Consider the following 20,128-nt stretch of genomic DNA (forward strand, 5'->3'; position numbering starts at 1 on the left):
GTGAAGACCAGGAGAGGTGGACTACGAAGTGGAAGAGGTGGGACTGGAATCCGGCCAACGGACTGGGCTCCTGACCTCTGGGCTACGCTATCTTGGATCTATGTTGGACAGAGGTGTTATTCTTCCTCCAATTTCTCATCTCCCTGTAGACCCCAGGAGTGCCTCCAAATTTCCTCTTCATTTAGTATTATTCTCCTGTTGACGTTTTATCATTTTGCAAGGTAGCTCCCTTGGTGTCCTCAGCGTGGAAACCCACATTCCTTGAGAGTCCCATGCTGGCCACTGTGTTAGGAATGGCTCCATAGCAACCGTCCCTTGAGGTAGGTGCCACAGTTACCGTCTCTTACAGACACAGACATTGAAGCTTGGAGAGATCCACAGTGCTTGGAGGGGCAGAACTGGGACTCAGGCCCAGAGAAGGCTTCAGAGCCCTGTCCTGCACGCTCCTCCTTCCCAGGGGTGGAAGGCGTGACTTGTTTCTCCTCCAGCCCCTGCCATGCTAAGAAGTGTGCATGAGAGCAGGGCAGCAGCAGGGAGGCTCTGGGAGACTCTGTCATGGTGACAATCCTCCTTCTCCCAAACTCCCCTCTTTTTCCTTATTTGTTGGAGGCCCCTTGTACGATCTATACTACATGTCTATCATGTTCCTGGTTTTTAATCAAGGAGCAGTGTACGTCCTGTGCCTCCTGTTTCATCTTAACCTAAACTCTGGTCACCAAAAAATTCTTCCAGCTCACCTTCCCTCCAAAGCCATCCACCACTTGACCTCCTGCCTGGCTCAGCTCCCCCAGCCAGCCTCCAGAGAAGGAAAAGATGACCATAAGCCACACTTCTGACACTTCTCCCACGCTCACAGACTGCCTCTGACCATACTGATTACAGTATGGGGAGCATTTTCAAGACACAAGAGCTGCTGAGTAACATTTAAAATCAATACCTGCCCCCTTTTATCATTTCAGATTAGAAGCTCTTGAATATATATATATATATATATATATATATATATATATATATATATATATATTTTTTTTTTTTTGAGACAGAGTTTCGCTCTTGTTACCCAGGCTGGAGTGCAATGGCGCGATCTCGGCTCACCGCAACCTCCGCCTCCTGGGTTCAGGCAATTCTCCTGCCTCAGCCTCCTGAGTAGCTGGGATTATAGGCATGTGCCACCATGCCCAGCTAATTTTTTGTATTTTTTTTTTTTTTAGTAGAGACGGGGTTTCACCATGTTGACCAGGATGGTCTCGATCTCTAGACCTTGTGATCCACCTGCCTCAGCCTCCCAAAGTGCTGGGATTACAGGCTTGAGCCACTGCGCCCGGCTTGAATATATTTTTTAAACAAAAAATTAATTTATAAAAATACAGTTTTCTGCTATGGTCAGTTAAAGTCATGAAAGTAATATACGAATGCACATTTGCTCAAAAAATAATAATAATACAGAAGTATACTGAGGGTGACGCTCTTCCTTCTCTTAGCCCTCCCATTCGCTAGTCCTTCCCAGAAGTAACCATTATATGTGTATTTTCAGAAAGTTTCCTTGGCATGTAGACATGTGGTTTACAACTTAGCCTTAAACAGATGCTCACGTTGGGCCTGAGCATCAGAGAAGCACCAGCTACTCATTCTGAGTGCCACAGAGTCAGGGACGAGTCTTGTTCATTCACCCCAGTGGCCCAGAACCTAGCACAGTGCCTGGAACACAGAGGGTGGTCAGTCAATCTTTAGAAGTGAATGAATGAAGGGGTACATATTTGAGTCACAGAACAGGTTACTTTTCATTTTTTTTTATTTTAGAAAAGAATCATCTCTGCTTGAACATTTCTTATGGATGTTTACCATTTCCTTCCTTATTCAAATTCAATACTTTAAGATTAGTAGAATGAGAAAAGCACCTGAGGTCTCCTCTTGAAAGAATTGATATTGCGTGGAAAACATACTTAGGCAAGAAAAACCATGTATGTGTCTACAAAAATCCTGCTCTGATTACCTCTCAAAACAGTCTCTAACTTCATAGTTCTTTCAGAAAATGGCAGTGTTTTGTAGAGAACGAAAATCAGAGATGTGTGAGTGTTTGGTTTACATTTTATTTTCTCTACCTGTTTAATCCACAATAAAAACCTTTTCAGTTTTATCTCTTTATTACCAACATGGATCCCAGAAACTTCCATCAACCAAACACCTACAAATGTGTGAGTTGCAAGCGCTTCATTTTTCTCCTGGAGTTCTTACGTAATTTCACTAGGTGGGTCTATGTTTTTCTGCTTTGGTCAGATGGAAAACTTTCACTTACAGAAAAGAAAGCTTTATATTTCAATAGAAACTCATACTCGCAAAGTCCACAGGGGTTGCTGTTACAATTCAGACTCCCTGGGACCAGATATCTTGTGCTGGGGCCTTTCTTTGGTGGGGGAGGAAACCTTTTATACACAGATAGCCCTCCAATCAATCTCCTTCCCACTCCAGTTCCAAGTAGCCTGGCAGACCTGCCCCGTTGGCCAGCAGGAACAATGCAATCCTTTGTTATGCCAGAATGATTTGCAACACACGCAGGCTACAGCCTGTCCAGACACTACCCCTCCCTTCTTTGCCTTTTCAGAAACGTTTCAGAGCAAGAGAGAGACAAAGCCCCAGACGCTATTTGCAATGTTACCTTCTCAGCTATATAATCCTAAGGAACACCAAACTTTCCTCACACTCATAATTCTAAAGCATGTCTAACTTCTCGAGCAACTTCAAATTAAAAGAGTTGTAATGTACCAAAACGTGCCAACAGGCTTTTATTTAGAATTAATGAACTTGTAGGTGGAATCAGGAAGATCACAGAGGGTTAAGGATAAATGGAAATGATCACTAATTAGACTAGCTGAAAGACAGATTGTCACCTTCAGGAAAATTAAAAAAACTTTTTTTTTTTTTAAGAATGACAGCAATCCAAGCAAAGTACCTCACTGCATAGGTATCAAGATCCTTCAGGCAGAATTCTGTCATACTCGCAATCAGTGACAGGGACGCTGGTTGTGGAGGAGTATTTGGAATGGTGGCAGAAAACTGTATCGGCATTTCCAGCTTGAGTAGGTCTTATCTTCTTAGCGGATGCTCAGAAGCCAAGGTCTGGATGCAGTCGGTCAGTTGCAAATAACAGCTCAGGAATGTTAAGTGGCTTCAGGAGTCGTGTGGACAGCACGATTACCTAACAACAGGAGATGGCAAACACACCACAGGCAATTAGGGGGGGCCAATCTCAGGATATTGGATAATGAGAAATAGAATGTAACAAATGTCTTTGGGGGAGAGTATGGAGTCCTGTGGAGGAAAGGTAGAAGGCAGCCAGTTGAATGCAGGATCTGGTGCTAGAGCCCTGCCTGGAAGGAGGGGGGCACAGTCTGGGAGAGATGGCCTGTGTCTACTGAACCTTTAGCCAATGGGCCACTCAGGATGGCTGAGACTGCCACTAGGTGCATTTGAGAGGCAGAGCCCAGCCACTACCATGCTGTTAAATTGAACAGGCTCATACTCTTTCTTTGTAATGCAGTAATGTGACCTCAACATCAAGGTTTCTCCCCCTTTCAGGGAGCCTTTGCTCCGCCTGGGAGCATAAGAAGGCACACCCAAGAGGTGGATGCCGTTAGTGATCATGGTAATGGTTAGTTTCCTAGTACCACAAACGGGTGGCTTAAACAATGGAAACTTACTGTCTCATAGTTCTGGAGGTTCGAAGTCCAGGATAGGGCTGGCACCTTCCAAGGGCTGCGAGGGAGGATCTGTTCCGTGCCTTTGTCCTGGCCACCCTGAGCCTTCACATTGCCTCTCTCTATGCATGTCTGTTGCTCTGTCCAAATTTCCCCTTCTTATACACACTCAGTCATACTGGATTATGGCCCACATGAAAGACCCCATTTTAACTTGATCATCTGCAAAGATCCTATTTCCAAGTTAGGTCATATTCACAGGTACCAGTGGGAGGGTGAGGACTGCAACATAGTTTAAAGGGGACACACTTCAACCATAACAATGATGATGATAACCAATACTTGTTAATTTTTCCGATGTGCCCGGTTCTTAGGATTATCTCATTTAATATCCATTCGATCCTGATATCAAGCTTATGAAATAGGCACATTTATTCTTCCTGCTTTGCAGATGAAGAAAATAAAGTACAGAAAGGCTCAGCAACTTGTACAAAAACACACATACAGTCAGCAGCCGAGTCAGGATCAAAGTGCAGGCAGGCTGGCCCCAGCACCCCCGTGCCTCCGGTGCCTGCCATCAAGGGCCCTGGGCCCTTTACTCCCTTACTCCACATGCACATTTGGGCTCCTCTGGCTTCTTTCATGGTGACCCTTTCTGCTTCCCTCAGTCTGGATTTTATTCTGGGGCAGATTTGTCTCTGCAACATGGGGAGAGCCTGTTCCCTGGGTCTGGGCTGGGGGGATGATGTGCTTTGTAAGGGCCTGGGAAGGTTTTGCACAAGCAGTATTGTATGCACCCTAGATGAAGAGGTGACTATGGGAAAGGCTGCCCCGGAGGCTGCCGGAGGCTGAATGCCACAGCCCACAATCCCCTGGAAGGGGATTCCAAGGCCCACAGCATGTCTACCTGGCGGCTCCTCTGGAGTGGTGCAAGTGGACCCACACACTTCACTATCCTCCCTGCCTGCCCCCAAAATTGTCCCGGGTATAATCAAATTAGTGAATTAACCAGTCCCATGTCAACAAGCTCGTTGGTGGAAAACAAAAAGTCTATACTCCAAGGAAGAGAAAATGTAGACCGAGAGGAGAGAAGTCAGCATTTTATAGTTTTGTTCTTGTTAAAGAAACAATGTTTTCAAAAACTTTAAGAGAAAGTTTTCTGTTTAAAAAATTTAGTCTTTGGAAGCATCTATGTTACTTCTTCTTGAAAGAGGATTATCTTAAATATATATATATATATAGCTAATGTCAGCCAATTCATATTTTTGGCAGAAACAAATTCACTGAAATCTGTGTTTCACGATTTTCCTTGAAAACCATGCAAGGAGACTTTGAGGACAGTGGGTGAAGATCGGCTGCTTTATCATCTGCACACATGGTTTAGACACCATTCCCATGTGCATTTCCTGAGAGGTCTCTACTTATTTCAGGTCTTCCTCACTAAACCCATTAGGTGATGGAGCCTGGCAGCTCCCAGGCCAGTGTCATCAGCGGACCCTGAGTAGATCCCAGCTCCACAATGACCAGCCAGATGCCCTCCAGAAAGTCACAACTTACAGCCTCGCTCACCTCATCTCTCTCAGAAAGAAAATAACAGTGCCAGGCTTGAAGCAGTATGGCAAGGATTCCGTGAGATCGTGTATGTGGAGCACGGGAGGTGCTCAGCAACTGTGAGCTGCTATTTTATTGTGGTTTTGCAATTCAGTCATAAATCTCCTTTTGAATCTTATGAAAGCTAAGAACTTTCTAGAAAAATATATACAGACATTCATACAAGATTTTGTGTTATAGTTTTAGGGATGGTTCATGAACTCCTAGGAATTCATAGACCACAATTAAGAAGGACTTTCTCAAGCTGGGTACAGTGACTCATGCCTGTAATCCCAGCACTCTGGGAGGCCGATTCGGGCAAATCACCTGAGGTCAGGAGTTCAAGACCATCCTGGTGAACATGGATGAAACCCCATCTCTACTAAAAATACAAAAATTAGCTGGCTATGGTGATGCACACCTATAGTCACAGCTATTTGGGAGACTGAGGCAGAGAATCGCTTGAACTCAAGAGGTGTAGGTTGTAGTGAGCCAAGATTGTGACACTGTACTCCAGCCTGGGCAACAGAGCGAAACTCTGTATCCAAAAAAAGAAAAAGAAGCGTCTTTTCAGAAATCTTTTAAAATACCCACGTAAAGACAAACACTGAGCACTCCTTGGAAGCAGGTTCTTCAAAGGTGGTAGAGGCCAGCAGGCATTCATACAAAGGCCCTCTCCGCCTGCTGTGACTCCAGCACACTGCCAGCCTTTGGGGTCTCTAATTCTAAAGCAAAGATGATGGATTCCTCTCTGGCTGCGGTGAGGCTGGGCCTGAGGGCTAGGGTATGTCTCCATCCCCATGGATGCTAAGTCTTGTCGGCAGGTTTGAGGAACTCGGAGTGAAAAGTCTAGAAGTGTTGACTTCCAGAGCAGCAATAACTGAGCCCAAAGAATCTGTCACTCTCGGGTCATGTGCTGGGCTTCCAGCCATGGCTGACAGAGACTGCGGATTTCGCTACCGCCACGGAACTGGAACAGCAAGGCCAGGCTCCTCACACCTGAACAAGCAGATATTTAACAGTAATCACCCTACAGCTTCGCGAGGGCTCGGCCAGAGGCTGTCTGGGACCTGCTCTATGGAGGGGTGAAAAGAAACAGATGGAAAAGAGGGGCTTTTCAAGCAGTGGGTTAGGGGGCCTTTGTGGAGGGGAGGCAGCAGGGCTGAGGCCAGGAGGCTTCAAGATAGTACAGCGGTTAAGAGCCCAGGTTTAGGAGGGTCCAGTCTGTGCTGGACTCCGGCTGGGCCACTTCTCAGATGAATGACCCTGGAGAAGTTGCTTAATTACACTCAGCCTCAGTTTCTTCATCTGTAAAGTGGGAGTGATACCCACCTCACATGATTATGTGAGGAGCAAATGTGGACGTCTTTGTAAAATGTCTGACACAATGACAGGCTCCAGAGGGGCTGAGAATGGCAGCTGCCATGACTGCCCTGTCATCGTCACTGTCCTCAGCTCACGGCAGTCATGGGGCAGATGCAGGGGAGGTGGAGTTGCCAGAGCCAGTGACCCCAAGTGTGACTCTGATTGTATTACACCCAGGCTTCAAATCCCGGCCTCCTCCTCACTGCCCTCTGGTAAGCCCAGCCCTCCTGGAGATCATCACAGGACTTCAGAACCCGACTGCTGCCAGCACTCCACACCCGGCCCTGGCCTCTACACCCCAAATCGGTCCCTCATTCCAGCCTCCCTAACTCCTCGCAATTTCTCACCTGGCACTTTGGGGACGATTCTTTGTCTGGAAGAGGAGCTCCCCATTCTGTCCAAAGAGCCCTTCTCCATTGTCCTTCAACAATCAGCTCAGCTCCCCCAAGCCTGATCGTGTCCCCCTGGCTGTTGGCATCTCACCTTAACTGAGTCTTTGTTTCTTAGCACAGTGCCTGGTACACAGCAGGTCTTTGATTCAGTCAGTTAGTCCCTGATTGAGTGAATAAAAACCACATAGCAGTGAAGGAGGCAGGGAGCATAGCCAGGGTCAGCGGGAGGTTCTCGCTCAGGGCGGCTCTAGTGAAGATGCTCAGACAGCTCTGGGTAAATGTGTTTCCTCTCCATTTTACAAAAAACCTACTTGTCTCTAACTCCTATTCTGAAAAGCAGTGCAGGATCATACTGCTGACATTTCATATAGAGCATGAAATATACTAGTTGGTGGTCTTTAAGTATTTTCATATCTTAGGTGTATTTTGATGTTGACTACTTTTGAGCATTTTCAGAATTTTTAAAGGGCTACATTATTTGGCTGAGATCATCCTAAAATTCTAAAAAGTGGGCCCCAAATGGGAACAAAGATGCCCAAAATGAAAAAGAAAACAGTCAAAAGAGTTTGAAATTGGCTGATCAGATACGACATTTAATTTTTTAGCAAGATCATGAAACGCGGGCAAATGAGCATTAGCGAGTTCCTTTTGGAGAACCGGTCTTAGGCAGCCAAGGGCACTGAAGAAAATTCCCATGGAATAGTCTCGATCCTTGTCCATCATATGGCTACTTTGCTCTGCATCTTCTAAAATGCTTCTTTTTATTTTCTGCATTAGAAATCCGAGGTATATAGAATCTAAACCTGGTGTTCCCTGATTCCTCTCCCTCTCCCCTTTTCAGGGATCCTGACCTTTCGTCTTTTCCTCTTTCTCCTCTCTTTCCTCCTGTTCTTTTTTGGGAGTTGTTTTTGTTCTTTCTTCTCAATTCAGGCCTGAGCGTCGTTCAGGGCTGAAGAGTCAGCTGACTTTACCCCTGACCCATCCACTCCTAGCCACCACACCTTCACCTGCTAAGAGCCAAGCAGGCCGACCAGCCTCCTTCTCAAACCAGGATACTTGACATAAAAAAATAAAAAATAAAAACATGCTGGCTGACTGTGAGATGGGGTGGAGAGCACCAGCCAGGGAACCCAGTCCCTCCAGCAGCCTTTGGCCACACTGGCTCTCTTCTCCAGCTGGAAGGGGGATGTTGATCTTTGTTCTCAGCCTGCCCTGAACTCCACATGGGCAGCCCAGCCCTTGGGCGTGACCCAGCCCTCTGGGCTTTCCGCTGCTCCAGGCCACGGCTGTAATGTGTAGGTGCCAGCATCTTCCTGTTCTATTTTTGCTGAACACAGAGGAAGCAGGGAAGTCCAGGATTTACATTCCGTATCCCCTGATTTCTAACACTCAGTATCAAAAGGGGAAACGGGTACATTTTTTTTCTCCCCTTTTCTTTTAAATCTGGGAGATTCTTCCCCAAAGTGACCCTCATATGCACAGGCACCAACATGCATATTCATCCATTCGATAGGCAACTTTTGGAGCATATATTGTATTCACACTGTACAGGCACAAATGCACACATACACACTCACACACCTGTGTTAAACCCAGAAGATCTGTATCGTTAAGCCAGTGGAACATTGGATTAGCCTGAAAAACCTGTGAACCATCTGACCTGACTACCACTGCCTCCGAGTCACTGTGCTGTGCTTCTAAGGCTCTCAGAAGACCTGAAGTGTGAGATTCAGATCTTTTTGTCTCCCTGGGGCTTCCCGTCAATTTTGGAATAACCTGGGGGCAGGTTTTGGAGCCAGGATCAGGGATCCTTGAACCTCTTAAATTGTGTGTGAACATATTTCTGGGTCTACTGTTTTATTTAAAAAAATACTATGTCTTCACTAAATATTCAACTCTGGGTTGGGCGCGATGGCTCACACCTGTAATCCCAGCGCACTGGGAGGCCAAGGCAAGTGGATCACTAGAGGTCAGGGGTTTAAGACTAGTCTGGCCAACACAGTGAAACCCTCTCTCTACTAAAACTACAAAAAAAATTAGCCAGGAGTTGTGGTGGGCACCTGTAATCCCAGCTACTCGGGAGGCTGAGGAAAGAGAATCACTTGAACCTGGGAGGTGGAAGTTGCTGTGAGCTGAGATCGCCGCTGCACTCCAGCCTGGGCGACAGAGCGAGACTGTCTTAAAAAAAAAAAACCTTCAGCCCTGGAAGTGCGGAAGTATAGGAAGGTGTGGGTGCAGCATGCGTGTGCCGGCTACGAAAAGCGGTGGATGGCAGGGTCACCTTGCCTGCTGGCCTTCCTCTTTTCCTGAGCTGGCCATTCCCTGTATTTTCTCAGAGGTTGCCTCCCTGTTATTTTCTTCTTACAATCACAGGCTTCTGCTAGCCTCTCGGCCACCATCCAGCTGCAAAGTTTATCCGGCCAGAGCTGTCTGGCCGAGGAGTCCCACAGCAGGCATCGAGCCAGTGAGGAGAGAGGCTGGTGATAGGCACATGCGCATCAGAGCCGAGGAACCTGGAGTCTCCCACTTGGTGTTTGTGGCTGTTCAGGGTGGGGTGAGGTTGCCCTCTTGATACTTTTTCTGTAGACAGGAAAGAGGACCTTCTCCAACGCACCCATTTTCTCTCATCAGCACATCTCCAACAGCCCCAGGCAGGACAGTGGAGGAAACATGTCCCTTTTAGAGCAGAACAGTCTTCCGAGGCCAGCAGGTGGACCTGTGGATTCTCGTTTCCTATGTTTCCTGCTATTCTTGTCACTTTTTGTGAAAGAGAGTTCACTTCTGGAGGTGCTGTGAATGGATTCTATTTGTTTCCTTTGAACAGCTGATCCCTGAATGCTTTTCAAATCTCAGATCCAAAGCCTTCTCCATGGGAGTCTGAGCAATCTAAAGGAAGATCTTCCTCCTGGTTTTTCTACACTAGCACCTGTCTGTGTGTGCTGTCACTTGCCGCAAGCTGGCCCTTCCACGTTTACTGTCAGTTACTACCCAGTAGCATGGGAGTTCCACGAAAGGAGGAATGTGTCTAGCTTAGTCACTGTTCTGTCCCTAGCATAAAGGACAATGCCTGGCTCAGAGCGGATCATGTTTTTGCTTTTTAGATGCTCAATAAATGCCTGTTGAATCAGTAGTTAATCTAGATGAATAGGGATGATTGTAAGTTCCTGTCCTGGGATCCAAAAAGCACCCACACAGCAGTAGAATAGGGAAGATTTGGAATACAGCAATAGATGCAAAAGACAGGGTGGTTTCAGTTGTCTGTAATCTCAGTATCAGTCAATAGGTCGGTGTGGTTTGTGTGGTCTTCTCCAGAAAAGCTGCTTTTCTCTACGTTGCAATGACACAAGCAGAGCCTCTAGTGTTCAGTATCGGACATTCAATTAACATGCATGAATATCCACTAAGCAGCAGACTCTGTTTGCGGCACTGAGCATACAATAGTTGAAAAATGCAGAGTCCTGAGGCTGGAGGGGCACAAGCAAGGAGAAGAGTGGTAGGAAAAGAAGCCCCAGAGGTAGGCAGGGGTGATCATGTGGGCTTTGTACGCCATGGCAAGGAGGAGAGGAGGTGATCCTAATTTTCTCTGAGCTGATCAGTCTACACCAAGGTTTGGCTTTTGATTCCAATCAAGTGCGAGAGAGGGAGACAAACAGGTTGAGGAGAGCTGCCACATCGTCAGGGGACTCAGGTCCATGTCACAGGGTAAGAGTGGGGTGGCCACAGGAACTGATGACATTCAGTTCGGAAAAGAGAAGAATGCGGGAGGACACGGGAGCTATCTGCATGTGTCTGCAGAACTGTCATGTGGAAGAGGGAGAAACCTCATTTCCTGTTAAATTCTGTGTGGCTCAACAGCTAGAACCAGCACTGACGAGTGACAGTGCCATAGATGTGGATTTGGGCTTCACCTGGCGGAGATATTAGAACCAAGAATGAAGCCCGCTGTGATGGTTAATAATGTCAACTTGATTAGATTGAAGGGTGCCAAGTATTGTTCCTGGGTGTGTCTGTGAGGGTGTTGCCAAAAGAGATTAACATTTGAGTCAGTGGACTGGGAAAGGCAGACCTGCCCTCAATCACCTTGTGATTGTGTGAGTCAATACTCCTTCATAAACTCTCCATTATATCTGCATCCATCCTATTAGTTTTGTGCCTCTAGAGAACCCTGACTAATACACCCTCCGACAGGCTGCAGTGGGAGGGAACACATCTACATCCTGGGGTATGCTCAAGTAGAGACTAGATGGTTAAAGCCAGAATGGAAGCACTAGCTATGTATATTATCACTGTTTACATCAATGATCAAATGAGGGTTACTCCATTGCTTGCCCAGTGGTCTTAGATGGTCTATTGGGTATAGATTCCATAGAACCTATCCCCTTCCATTAGGTCACATATATTCTCCAACAGAAGTCTGAGCCTGAGCAGACAATGGAATTAGCATGCATGCCACTTTGTGTATTTGCTAGGGTAGCAAGGCTTGATTTTCACTGTACTCTAAAAGCAGGAAGCGGGTTCTGTCTCAGATCTGCAGAGTTTGCTGTAGGGCCAGGGCAGCTGTGTGTCTGTCAAGGTCTAAGGAAGGGAGACCCGCCACAGCAGATGTCACTCCACAAACATCCAGGTAATTTGCCTCCTTTCAAAAATGTGGAGATGAAGGACTTCATGATAAAGAATACTTCTTCTGTTTCCACTGCTGCCTGAGGAATCTTCCTAGGGCCTGCTAACTCTTCAGGGGAGCTTTTTGCACAAAGGACAAGTAGCAGTCAAGGCTGATACTTCAGCTCAAAATTCTTTGAGAAGCTCTCTCTGCAGATGACTGAGCACAGGGTCAGATTGCAGCAAAGCCACTGTAGATTCTGGGGCTCTGTTGTCAAACTCAGGTCACAGGGCTTTGAAAACGTCTGCATTTTATCCTTTTTGAGGAGGGATTAACATGTCTGTCAGGCTATGACAATGCATCACTGTTTCGAAGAGCTCAGAATTTGGTTCACCATGGTAGGGGCAGCAAGAAGTGTGCGTTCTGATTTAAAAAAAAAAAAAAGTCTTGCCCAAAAAGGTAATCATTCTTTAAACAAAACCTTAACACTGCTAATAGGGAGGGTGTTAAATGAGGCAGAATTTATGAATTTATCAGAAATCTCACCAGCTATGACCGTAACAGGTGATAGTAACAGCAGAAATGGTCAGAGCCAAAAACTGTCCACTCCCCTGCTCAAGAATCTGCTGTCACTCTCTAGGTATCCAGGTCCCATTCCTCAGCTGGGTGTCTGCAGAACATCAGGGACCAGACCTTCTTGACTTAATCTGATAGCTCAGCCACTCCAACAACACAGACTGCTCCTACCAAGCCAGTCCAGTTCTCTTGGAGTCAATAAACCCCTCAAACTACTAGAGTTACTGAGCCACTGCCATGTGCTCAAGCCTGGCAACCCCAGCCTTTGTCCTCAAGGAATTTGCATTTGGTTGGGGAGACTAGGCCAGCAAATATGAAGAAGTCAGGGAAAAGTCCAGAGCTGCATTGCCCAGTATAGATGGTGGATGTGAGTAGAGATGTGGAAAAAGCCTGGAGCAGCAGCTTGGATGTCACAGACGGGAAGGACACAGCTCCTGGGGCTGGCTGTGCAGACATGAATGGTAGTAGGTAGAGGTGGCAGGTGGCACAAAGCTGTAACCCCAAAGCACTGGGAAGATAACACCCCCAGAGTCAAGTCTCAACCTGGGGGGATGAGACTGGAAGGGAAGACATCCCAGGTTCCCTGACCTCTGGCAGGGCAATGCTGAGCCATGTAATACCAGCTCTTCAGGGGCCATGGGAGGACTGAGCCCAGAGTGTACCCAGCTTGGCAGTGTGTCCTTTTGTGGTTTTTCTTCTCCACTGTCTTACTTTTCTGAGTTCTTCACTTCTGCTTCTTGGGATCATCTGCCAAGTAAACTACCTGCTCTCCCATCCCTGGCTCAGGGCTGGTTTAGGGGAACACGCTGAGGAAAGGGTTTTACATCTTAGTGATTTATCAGGCTGTGCATCCCGAGTCAGAGGAGAACTTCCAGAGGCAAGGGTTCTTCTCTTCCAGAAGTCTCTCTCCTTCGGCTCCTGCTGTCTCATGCTGTGAGCTTCAAACCCTCCTGCACAGTAGTGTAGTGACTGCTCAAACACAGCTGGGAAGAACTGCAGCCATCATTGACTGAGAGTTCTGAGCCAGGCACGGTGCAAAGAAGCATCTTCTCAAGCCTCTTCTGATTTAAGATTCAGAGCCATCCCAGCCCATTTCCTAAATGAGGAAACTCAGGGCTTTTCCCTCCCAGATCACCTGACTAGTCAAAGGCAGAGGCAGGACTGGAACTTGGGCCCATGAAACAGAAAGGTCTATGTTCTTCACCCCTGGGCTGCAGAGCCAGCTTTCCTGTTTGGGGAATGGGATGAGGTCTGGCAGGAGGTATAGAGAGGAAAGCTACAACACTAGTCATTGTCTGGACAGTGCTCCTTCCCACACTCCTCTGGCCCTGCCCTCTAACTGCCATAGTTGGGAGCTGGTTCCTGGAGTCGTCTCTCCATTATCTGGAGCCTGGAAAGCAGTGAAAACTCCTGAGCCATTCAACACCTATCAGGCACCAGAGAATATGGGCCCCTAAGGATTCAGGAATAGGGATAACAGTACCGTAGCCCTAGAACCACAGAGCTCTTCTCCCTCCTTTACCCCTCATGACTACACCCTACCCCAGTTTATTTTGCAAACAACAGAGTTTCCATTTAGGGCTCATTTGCTTGGTGTCAGAGAATTTAAACTGTCATGATGGACTTTATCAAAATGACCCAGTCCTCCACCACTAGGAGCAAACGCACTCCAGGGCATGTAGGGTTGGGTCTGGCTGCAGGAAGACACTGTGACACAGGCAGCAGCAGGAGGGAGGGAACAACACCAGGAGGGTGATGGGACCCATGGGTGGAGGGACCCTCACCCACCCTTCCCACCCCTGCCTCTGGGTTCTTGTTCATATCACGGAGGACTCAGTACCTGGGTTCCTGGCTTCAACGACGCCACAAGATCTTTGACCATTTTGGCTTCAGAGACTGTGACCCCACCTACCACAAAGAGGATCAGGAGTGGGTGGTCACTAGGATGATGCCGGCTCACCTGCAAAACAAAACACTGGGATATCAGACGGATGGCAGTTGTGCAGCTGTGAAGCAGCTGCGTACCATCTTCATTGTCCCTCTGTAGAAATCCCAGGACTACTATTGGTAGGGGCAGAAGGCAGACATATCCTAGGCAGACAGGGGTGAGTCCCTGGTGAAACCCAAAGACAATTTAAAGTCTAGCTACAAGTCGCAGATAAATCCATGGACTGCATTAAGATCCTGTCTTCCCATTTGGCGTGTTTTCCTCTGATTGATCTCTACTCTTCACCTACTTTACATATACCTAGGCTTTCCTAATTGGTTTTTTATACTGTCATGTCCATCTTTGAGTGGTGCCTTTGTTTTAGCCTTTTTTTGCATACTGTAAACCAATCAGCATGCACTCCCCATCCTGAGCCCGCAAAAGTCCTGGACTCAGCCACACAGAGAGAGAAACCACTTAACTTTGGTTGGGGGACCACCCTTGCATTGCCTATCTGCTGAGAGCTATTTGGCTGCTCAATAAAATTCTCTACCCTCCTCACTTTTCAATTGTTAGTATGACCTTATTCTTCTTTGCTGCGGGACAAGAACTCGGGAACTGCCAAATGTGGGTACAATCTATAACACAGATGAGCTGGGGCACACTTGCCCAACCACAGGCTGAGCTAGTGTGCAAGCGAGGCATGGCCTGGTGGGCCGAGTAGGTGGGGCAGCTCCTGTGGCAGGCCCAGGGCCTAGCAAGGCCTGGGAGTGGGGCATTGCTGGCTGGAGGTCTCTGGCTGGCAAAGTGGCTGAGAATAATCCTGTGTCACTACCTCCATCATGTAGGTGTGATAAACGGCCGTTAGAGAGATGATGACTCTTAGCTATCAGATGTGCCAGTGGTCTGTGAACTCATTGACCAGGAAAATGTATAACACAGCACCTTGTTATTTCTCTTTCAATAAAGATTTCATAGAAAGAAAAGTTAAAGGAACAGGAGCTACTAAAAACAAGAGAAAGCTGAGGGACAACTTCTTCCTTCCTTGTTAATCTTCAGGTCTCAGCATAAACATGCCCCCTTCTTTGTTCCATGGCTCTGTTTATTCCCTTCAAAGCGTCCACCACAGCCTCTGGTTACTATATTTGTTTGTTTATTTATTTGTTTACTTGTTGGCCATCTTCTCTACTAGAACATAATTGGTTACAGGCGTTTGTCACCATGCCTAGCTAATTTGTGTGTGTGTGTGTGTGTGTGTGTGTGTGTGTGTGTGTGTGTGTTTATTTTTAGTAGAGATGGGGTTTCACTATGCTGACCAGGCTGGTCTCCATTAGGCAAGAGCCTCATCCTCCTGGTTCATGCTACTTTTTGCTTACCTAGTACAATTTCTGGTAGATAACAGGCATTCAATAAATGTTTGTGGAATTAATTAATAGTTAAAGCTCTAGGTAGGTGGAGGCGGAGGGGGTACCAAGATGAAGGAGACCAGGGGCTACCCTCTAGGTGCTTACAGTCCCAGTACAGACATACAGCCCTTAACTTCTTCAAGATAGCCTGAGCTAAGGGTCTATGCTGCGTGGAACCTGCAATAAATGCTGCGGAGAATTCCTCCTGATTCCTTTATCAGTGAGGCAAAGATATTCTTATATACTCAAATGGGAATAAATGAAATTAACTGCTCAGGAAATGCAAAAGGACCAATAACTACACTCAGTGATGGGGACACTGATGGGACAAGAAGGGATTCCTGAAGACAGTATGTTTTGAGCTGAATCTGGAAGCCAGAGTTGGTTTGATGGGAGTCGGCAAGAGAAATAGTGTGAGTCAAGTTCCGGGACAAGCACTCACCAGCAGAGGGGAGCGGGACAGGGAGGCCCAGCCAGGAGAGAGCGTGCATGGAGTCATTGCAGGAAAAAGTCTGCCAGCTGCTTGCATGGCCACCAAAACCAGAAGGTGGGGAACGGGCTTCACCTCTAGCAAGGAGACGGGGAACGAAGATAGTAAGTGTACTTGCCCATCACAGTCACTCAGGCCCAGGGCATCTGTAGGTCACAGGCAGTCCTGAGGAGTGCCTGGGGGAGGGGCAGGACAAGAGGAAGCCTTTTTTCTTACCACCCTCCTCCTTTCTCAGCTGAGCTCTCTGGCTCCTTTGCCTGATTATACCCACATCTCAACATCTTATTTTAAAAACCCTTGAAAGGATGATGCATTAAGTGTTCCAAGTTATATAAGTTATTCCTTGGCTTCTAAAGAGGAAATTCAGAATGCAAAGCAGGCAGGCAGGAGGAAAGGAAGGACAGAGAGAAGAGAGAGGACTGGGGAACTAGCTAACGGTCTCAGAATAGGTGGTGGTGAACACTGGAAAAAGTTTCAAAGCACTCTCATGTTCTTTTTTTTTTTTTTTTTGAGATGCAGTCTCACGCTGTTGCCTGGGCCAGAGTGCAGTGGCGTGATCCAGGCTCACCTCAGCCTCCGTCTCCCGGGTTCAAGGGATTCTCCTGCCTCAGCCTCCCAAGCAGCTGGGAATACAGGCGTCTGTCACCACACCTGGCTAACTTTTGTTGTTGTTGTTGTTGTATTTTTTTAGAGATGGGGTTTCACTGTGTTGGCCAGGCTGGTCTCGAAAGCCTGACCTCGTGATCCACCTGCTTCAGCCTCCCAAAGTGCTGGGATTACAGGTGTGGGCCACCATGCCCGGCCCAAACACCCATCTTTAGAAAAAGACTCAACTCCGCATCCTGCTCTGTACCTCTGTTTCCCCTGACCACGTTCGTCAACTGCTTTCCTGCAATCTGCACATCGGACGCCATAGCTGTCCTGCTTCTGTCCTGCTGTACCCTGGAATTGCTCTCACGGGAGTCACCAACGGCTATCATATTGTAGGAGTCAATGGACACTCCTTTATCTTCATCTAACCTGACATTTCTATGGCACTTGTCACAGCTGATGACACCCTTCTTAGGTACCATGACAGCACTTTCTCTAGGTGGCTGCTTCTACCCTTCTAATTGTTTCTGCTCAGATTTCTTAATAGGTTCCCTTTCTTGGTCTGCGCATTTAAATACTGTTACGTATGGCTCCCTCCTTGGCTCCTTGCCCTTTCACTCAATGCGACATCCCTGAAGGACCTCATCTTCTCATGTGCCTTCAACATCTCTTACGCACCTCTCAAACCTATGCCTTTAGCTCAGTCATCTCTTTTGAGTTCCTGTGGACATCACCACCCAGCTCCTGCGGACGATACCTCCTGGGATCTCTGAACTCAACAGGTTTCAGATGCGATGTGTGATGTTTTCCCCAAAACCTTTCCTTCTCGTGAATTTCTAACAGCATCACCACCCTCACAGTCACCCGAGGCAGACACATGAGAGACATCTTAGACTTTGCCGTCTTTTTCATCTGCCAGATCAAGTTCTGTTCATTCTGCCTCCTTAAGGTTCCCGACACCTCCTTGATAACTGCCACAGTAGATGGCTGCTGCAGCCTTCTCGTTTGCCTCCCCATCACAGTTTGGCCATACCCCATCCATTCTCCTCATTTCTGCCAAGTACGTTTTCTAAAATACAAATATTTATGATTGAATATGGCAAACACTGTACTATTTTTGCATATTATCTTATGTAATTTGAAAAACATCCTTAGAAGGCAAACACAATTACTAGCGTATTTTGCAAATGCAGAGATTAAGGTTCACGTACGGTAACTAAATCACGGATCCAGGAGCAAAACGCCAGAGGCCACACTCTTAAACACCTTTCGGCTCCATCACGCACTCCGATTCTCTGCATAGAGTCTCACAGCTCTCAGGATAAAGTTCAAGCTCCGTAGTTTGGCATATAAGGCTTTTATAACATGGCTTTTGTTTATGACTCTATTTTCATCTCCTGCACACACATTATTTGCTGGAGCCATTCACGATGATTTGTGCCATGCCTGAACGCCTGGTATTTGTTTTTGGGAACAGCTGTTAAACATATGATAATTTACTGAGTGTATGCATATCACCAGCATGCTGCTTGATTAATTTTCACAAAGTAAACAGACCAGTGAAACCAGCACCCAGACCAAGAAACAGAAAACCAGCACCCTGGAGAGACCGTCTCATGCCCTCCTCCTGTCACTACCTCCTCACAGGTAATCATCATCTTGACCTCTAACCACTCTACGTTATGCTTACTCAATTATATACCTTAGAGATTTTCCATGTCAGCAAGAAAGGCCTGTGGCCCATAGACACGGTGTGGACCACAAAAGTGAGTTTTGGCCTGTTTGTGCTTAGTACTTAGCACCTGGTAAGCTTTCAGTAAATGTTTCATGAATGAAATAGTTACACGAAGAAATGAATCATATCCACAGGTTAACAGGTGAGGCCCTTACTTTCTTAGAAACTCTTGCTTTGCTTTATGCATGGTTCTTCTGGCTGAGTAACTAACCCCAACCTTCCTTCCAGCCCTACAAACAATTGGTGTTTCTCACTTAATACTGGGACAGAAATAAATTGGCTCCAGAACTTCAATGTGGTACAATATGTTCCCAAAGACATATGCTTTCCATAAGAGAGTCTGGAATCAAAGTACAATTGGGAGAATCTTGGAAGGCGGTATTGACAGATGAAAAGGGAAAATAAGAAACAAACTGTAACAAGAAAACAATACCCCGGGGCTAAGGAGTGGGGGAATGTTGGGTTTGGTACAAGCAAATGGGTCCAATTAATGCATGCTGGTGTTTGCTATTTTGGTTTCTGTTTAGATTCATGTTTCGATACCATACTTCTCCTGTGGAGCTGTTCAGGTCAGCAGGCTGTTGGGAAGTGGAGTTTTTTCAGTCTTTTGCATCAGAATAACACATTCCTTATCATCGGTCATACACGACTGAGTCCCGTTTGCATGTTAGTTCATGGTGTAAGGCACTTTGAAGATGAAAGACTGAAGCAAAACTACCGCCATTGTAAATGCACACATGAATAGAGCACGTCCGAGTCCCTGCTCTTGCTTTCATTTTCCAAATCTTTGCTGGCTGTGACTTGAAGACAGCTGTCCTGGTCGGAGAAGACAGTTTGCTTCCACTATTTCATCCTAGCCTTTGCAGCAGAGGCTGCTGAGGCCCCTTTTGAGGTGTGCGCCCCTGAGAGAGCTCTTTGATGTGCTGAGTGTCTTCTATCACAGGGATTGTCAAAAGAAGGGTTTCTGCTGCTGCCTCTGGTTTCTAGGTGCCCTCTAAGAGTCTGGGATCCTGATTCCAGCTCCACATGGTGCTCCTCCACTCAATTTCTCTTTATTTGTGACTCATTTGTCCCTAGAACAGGCAATTCTTCTGTTGTCCCATTCTTCAACAATGGGAAGAGCCTTGTAGAAGGAAGACAGTGCAATAGGAGCTTTGGCCTTAAGGGGTTCTAAGACCAGGAAACACCCAGGCTGACATTGAAGCTGGCCCTTGGCAATGGCTTTTCTTCCACTGGGAATTAGTAACAGCAAGGCCACTCCCTCTGAATGCTTCATGTCTCATGTTTTATTCACGTACTCATCCATTCAACAAATATTTATTGAGCAACTACTGTGGGGCCAGACACCATTCTAAGCATCAGGGATTCCTCAGTGAACAAAAGAGAAAAGAACCCCTGCTATTAGGGAGCTTATATTTTAGTGGAGGGAGAACAACAGTCCATAAAACAAGTAAGTCAGTGGGTAAGGAAGGTGGTGAGTGCTATGGAGGAAAATCAGGTGGGGGAGGGTAAGTGACAAGCATCACCTTATGCAAGCCTCAGACTCTGTGAAGCAGGCAGAAGCCCCGCTTCACACGGAGACACTGAGGCTTAATGAGGTGAAATAACTTGTCCGAAGTGGCTGACCTAGTAAGCTGAAGGGCTGAGGTTGAGATCCAAGTATTCATCTCGCTGCAGAGCTGTGACCGTTCTACTACCATTCCACATACCCCCGTTTTTCAACAAATTCTTCAAACAAAAAGCGTTTTTACTAGCATTCAT

The 20,128-nt window shown here is 46.8% G+C and overlaps 1 protein-coding gene across 3 annotated transcripts in view; it reads right to left on the reverse strand.

Annotated features, from left to right (window-relative positions):
• Window positions 1–1,469: 1,469 nt before the first annotated feature.
• Window positions 1,470–20,128, reverse strand: part of SCFD2 (sec1 family domain containing 2) — a 435,739-nt gene continuing 417,080 nt past the window's right edge. Inside the window, exons 8-9 of one of the 3 annotated variants that reach the window (XM_003933627.4) lie at window positions 14,059–14,178; window positions 1,472–3,196 (exon numbers count right to left, since the gene is read on the reverse strand). In XM_003933627.4, the coding sequence (XP_003933676.2) occupies window positions 3,104–3,196; window positions 14,059–14,178 (213 nt within the window). In that variant the 3' untranslated portion in view covers window positions 1,472–3,103. Of the gene's footprint in view, window positions 3,197–4,942; window positions 7,811–14,058; window positions 14,179–20,128 lie in introns of those variants that run through there. The other 2 variants (XM_074396122.1, XM_074396123.1) reach the window with 2 other exon arrangements.

The sequence above is a fragment of the Saimiri boliviensis genome, chromosome 3, assembly GCF_048565385.1.
Source record: "Saimiri boliviensis isolate mSaiBol1 chromosome 3, mSaiBol1.pri, whole genome shotgun sequence".
Lineage (NCBI taxonomy): Eukaryota > Metazoa > Chordata > Mammalia > Primates > Cebidae > Saimiri > Saimiri boliviensis.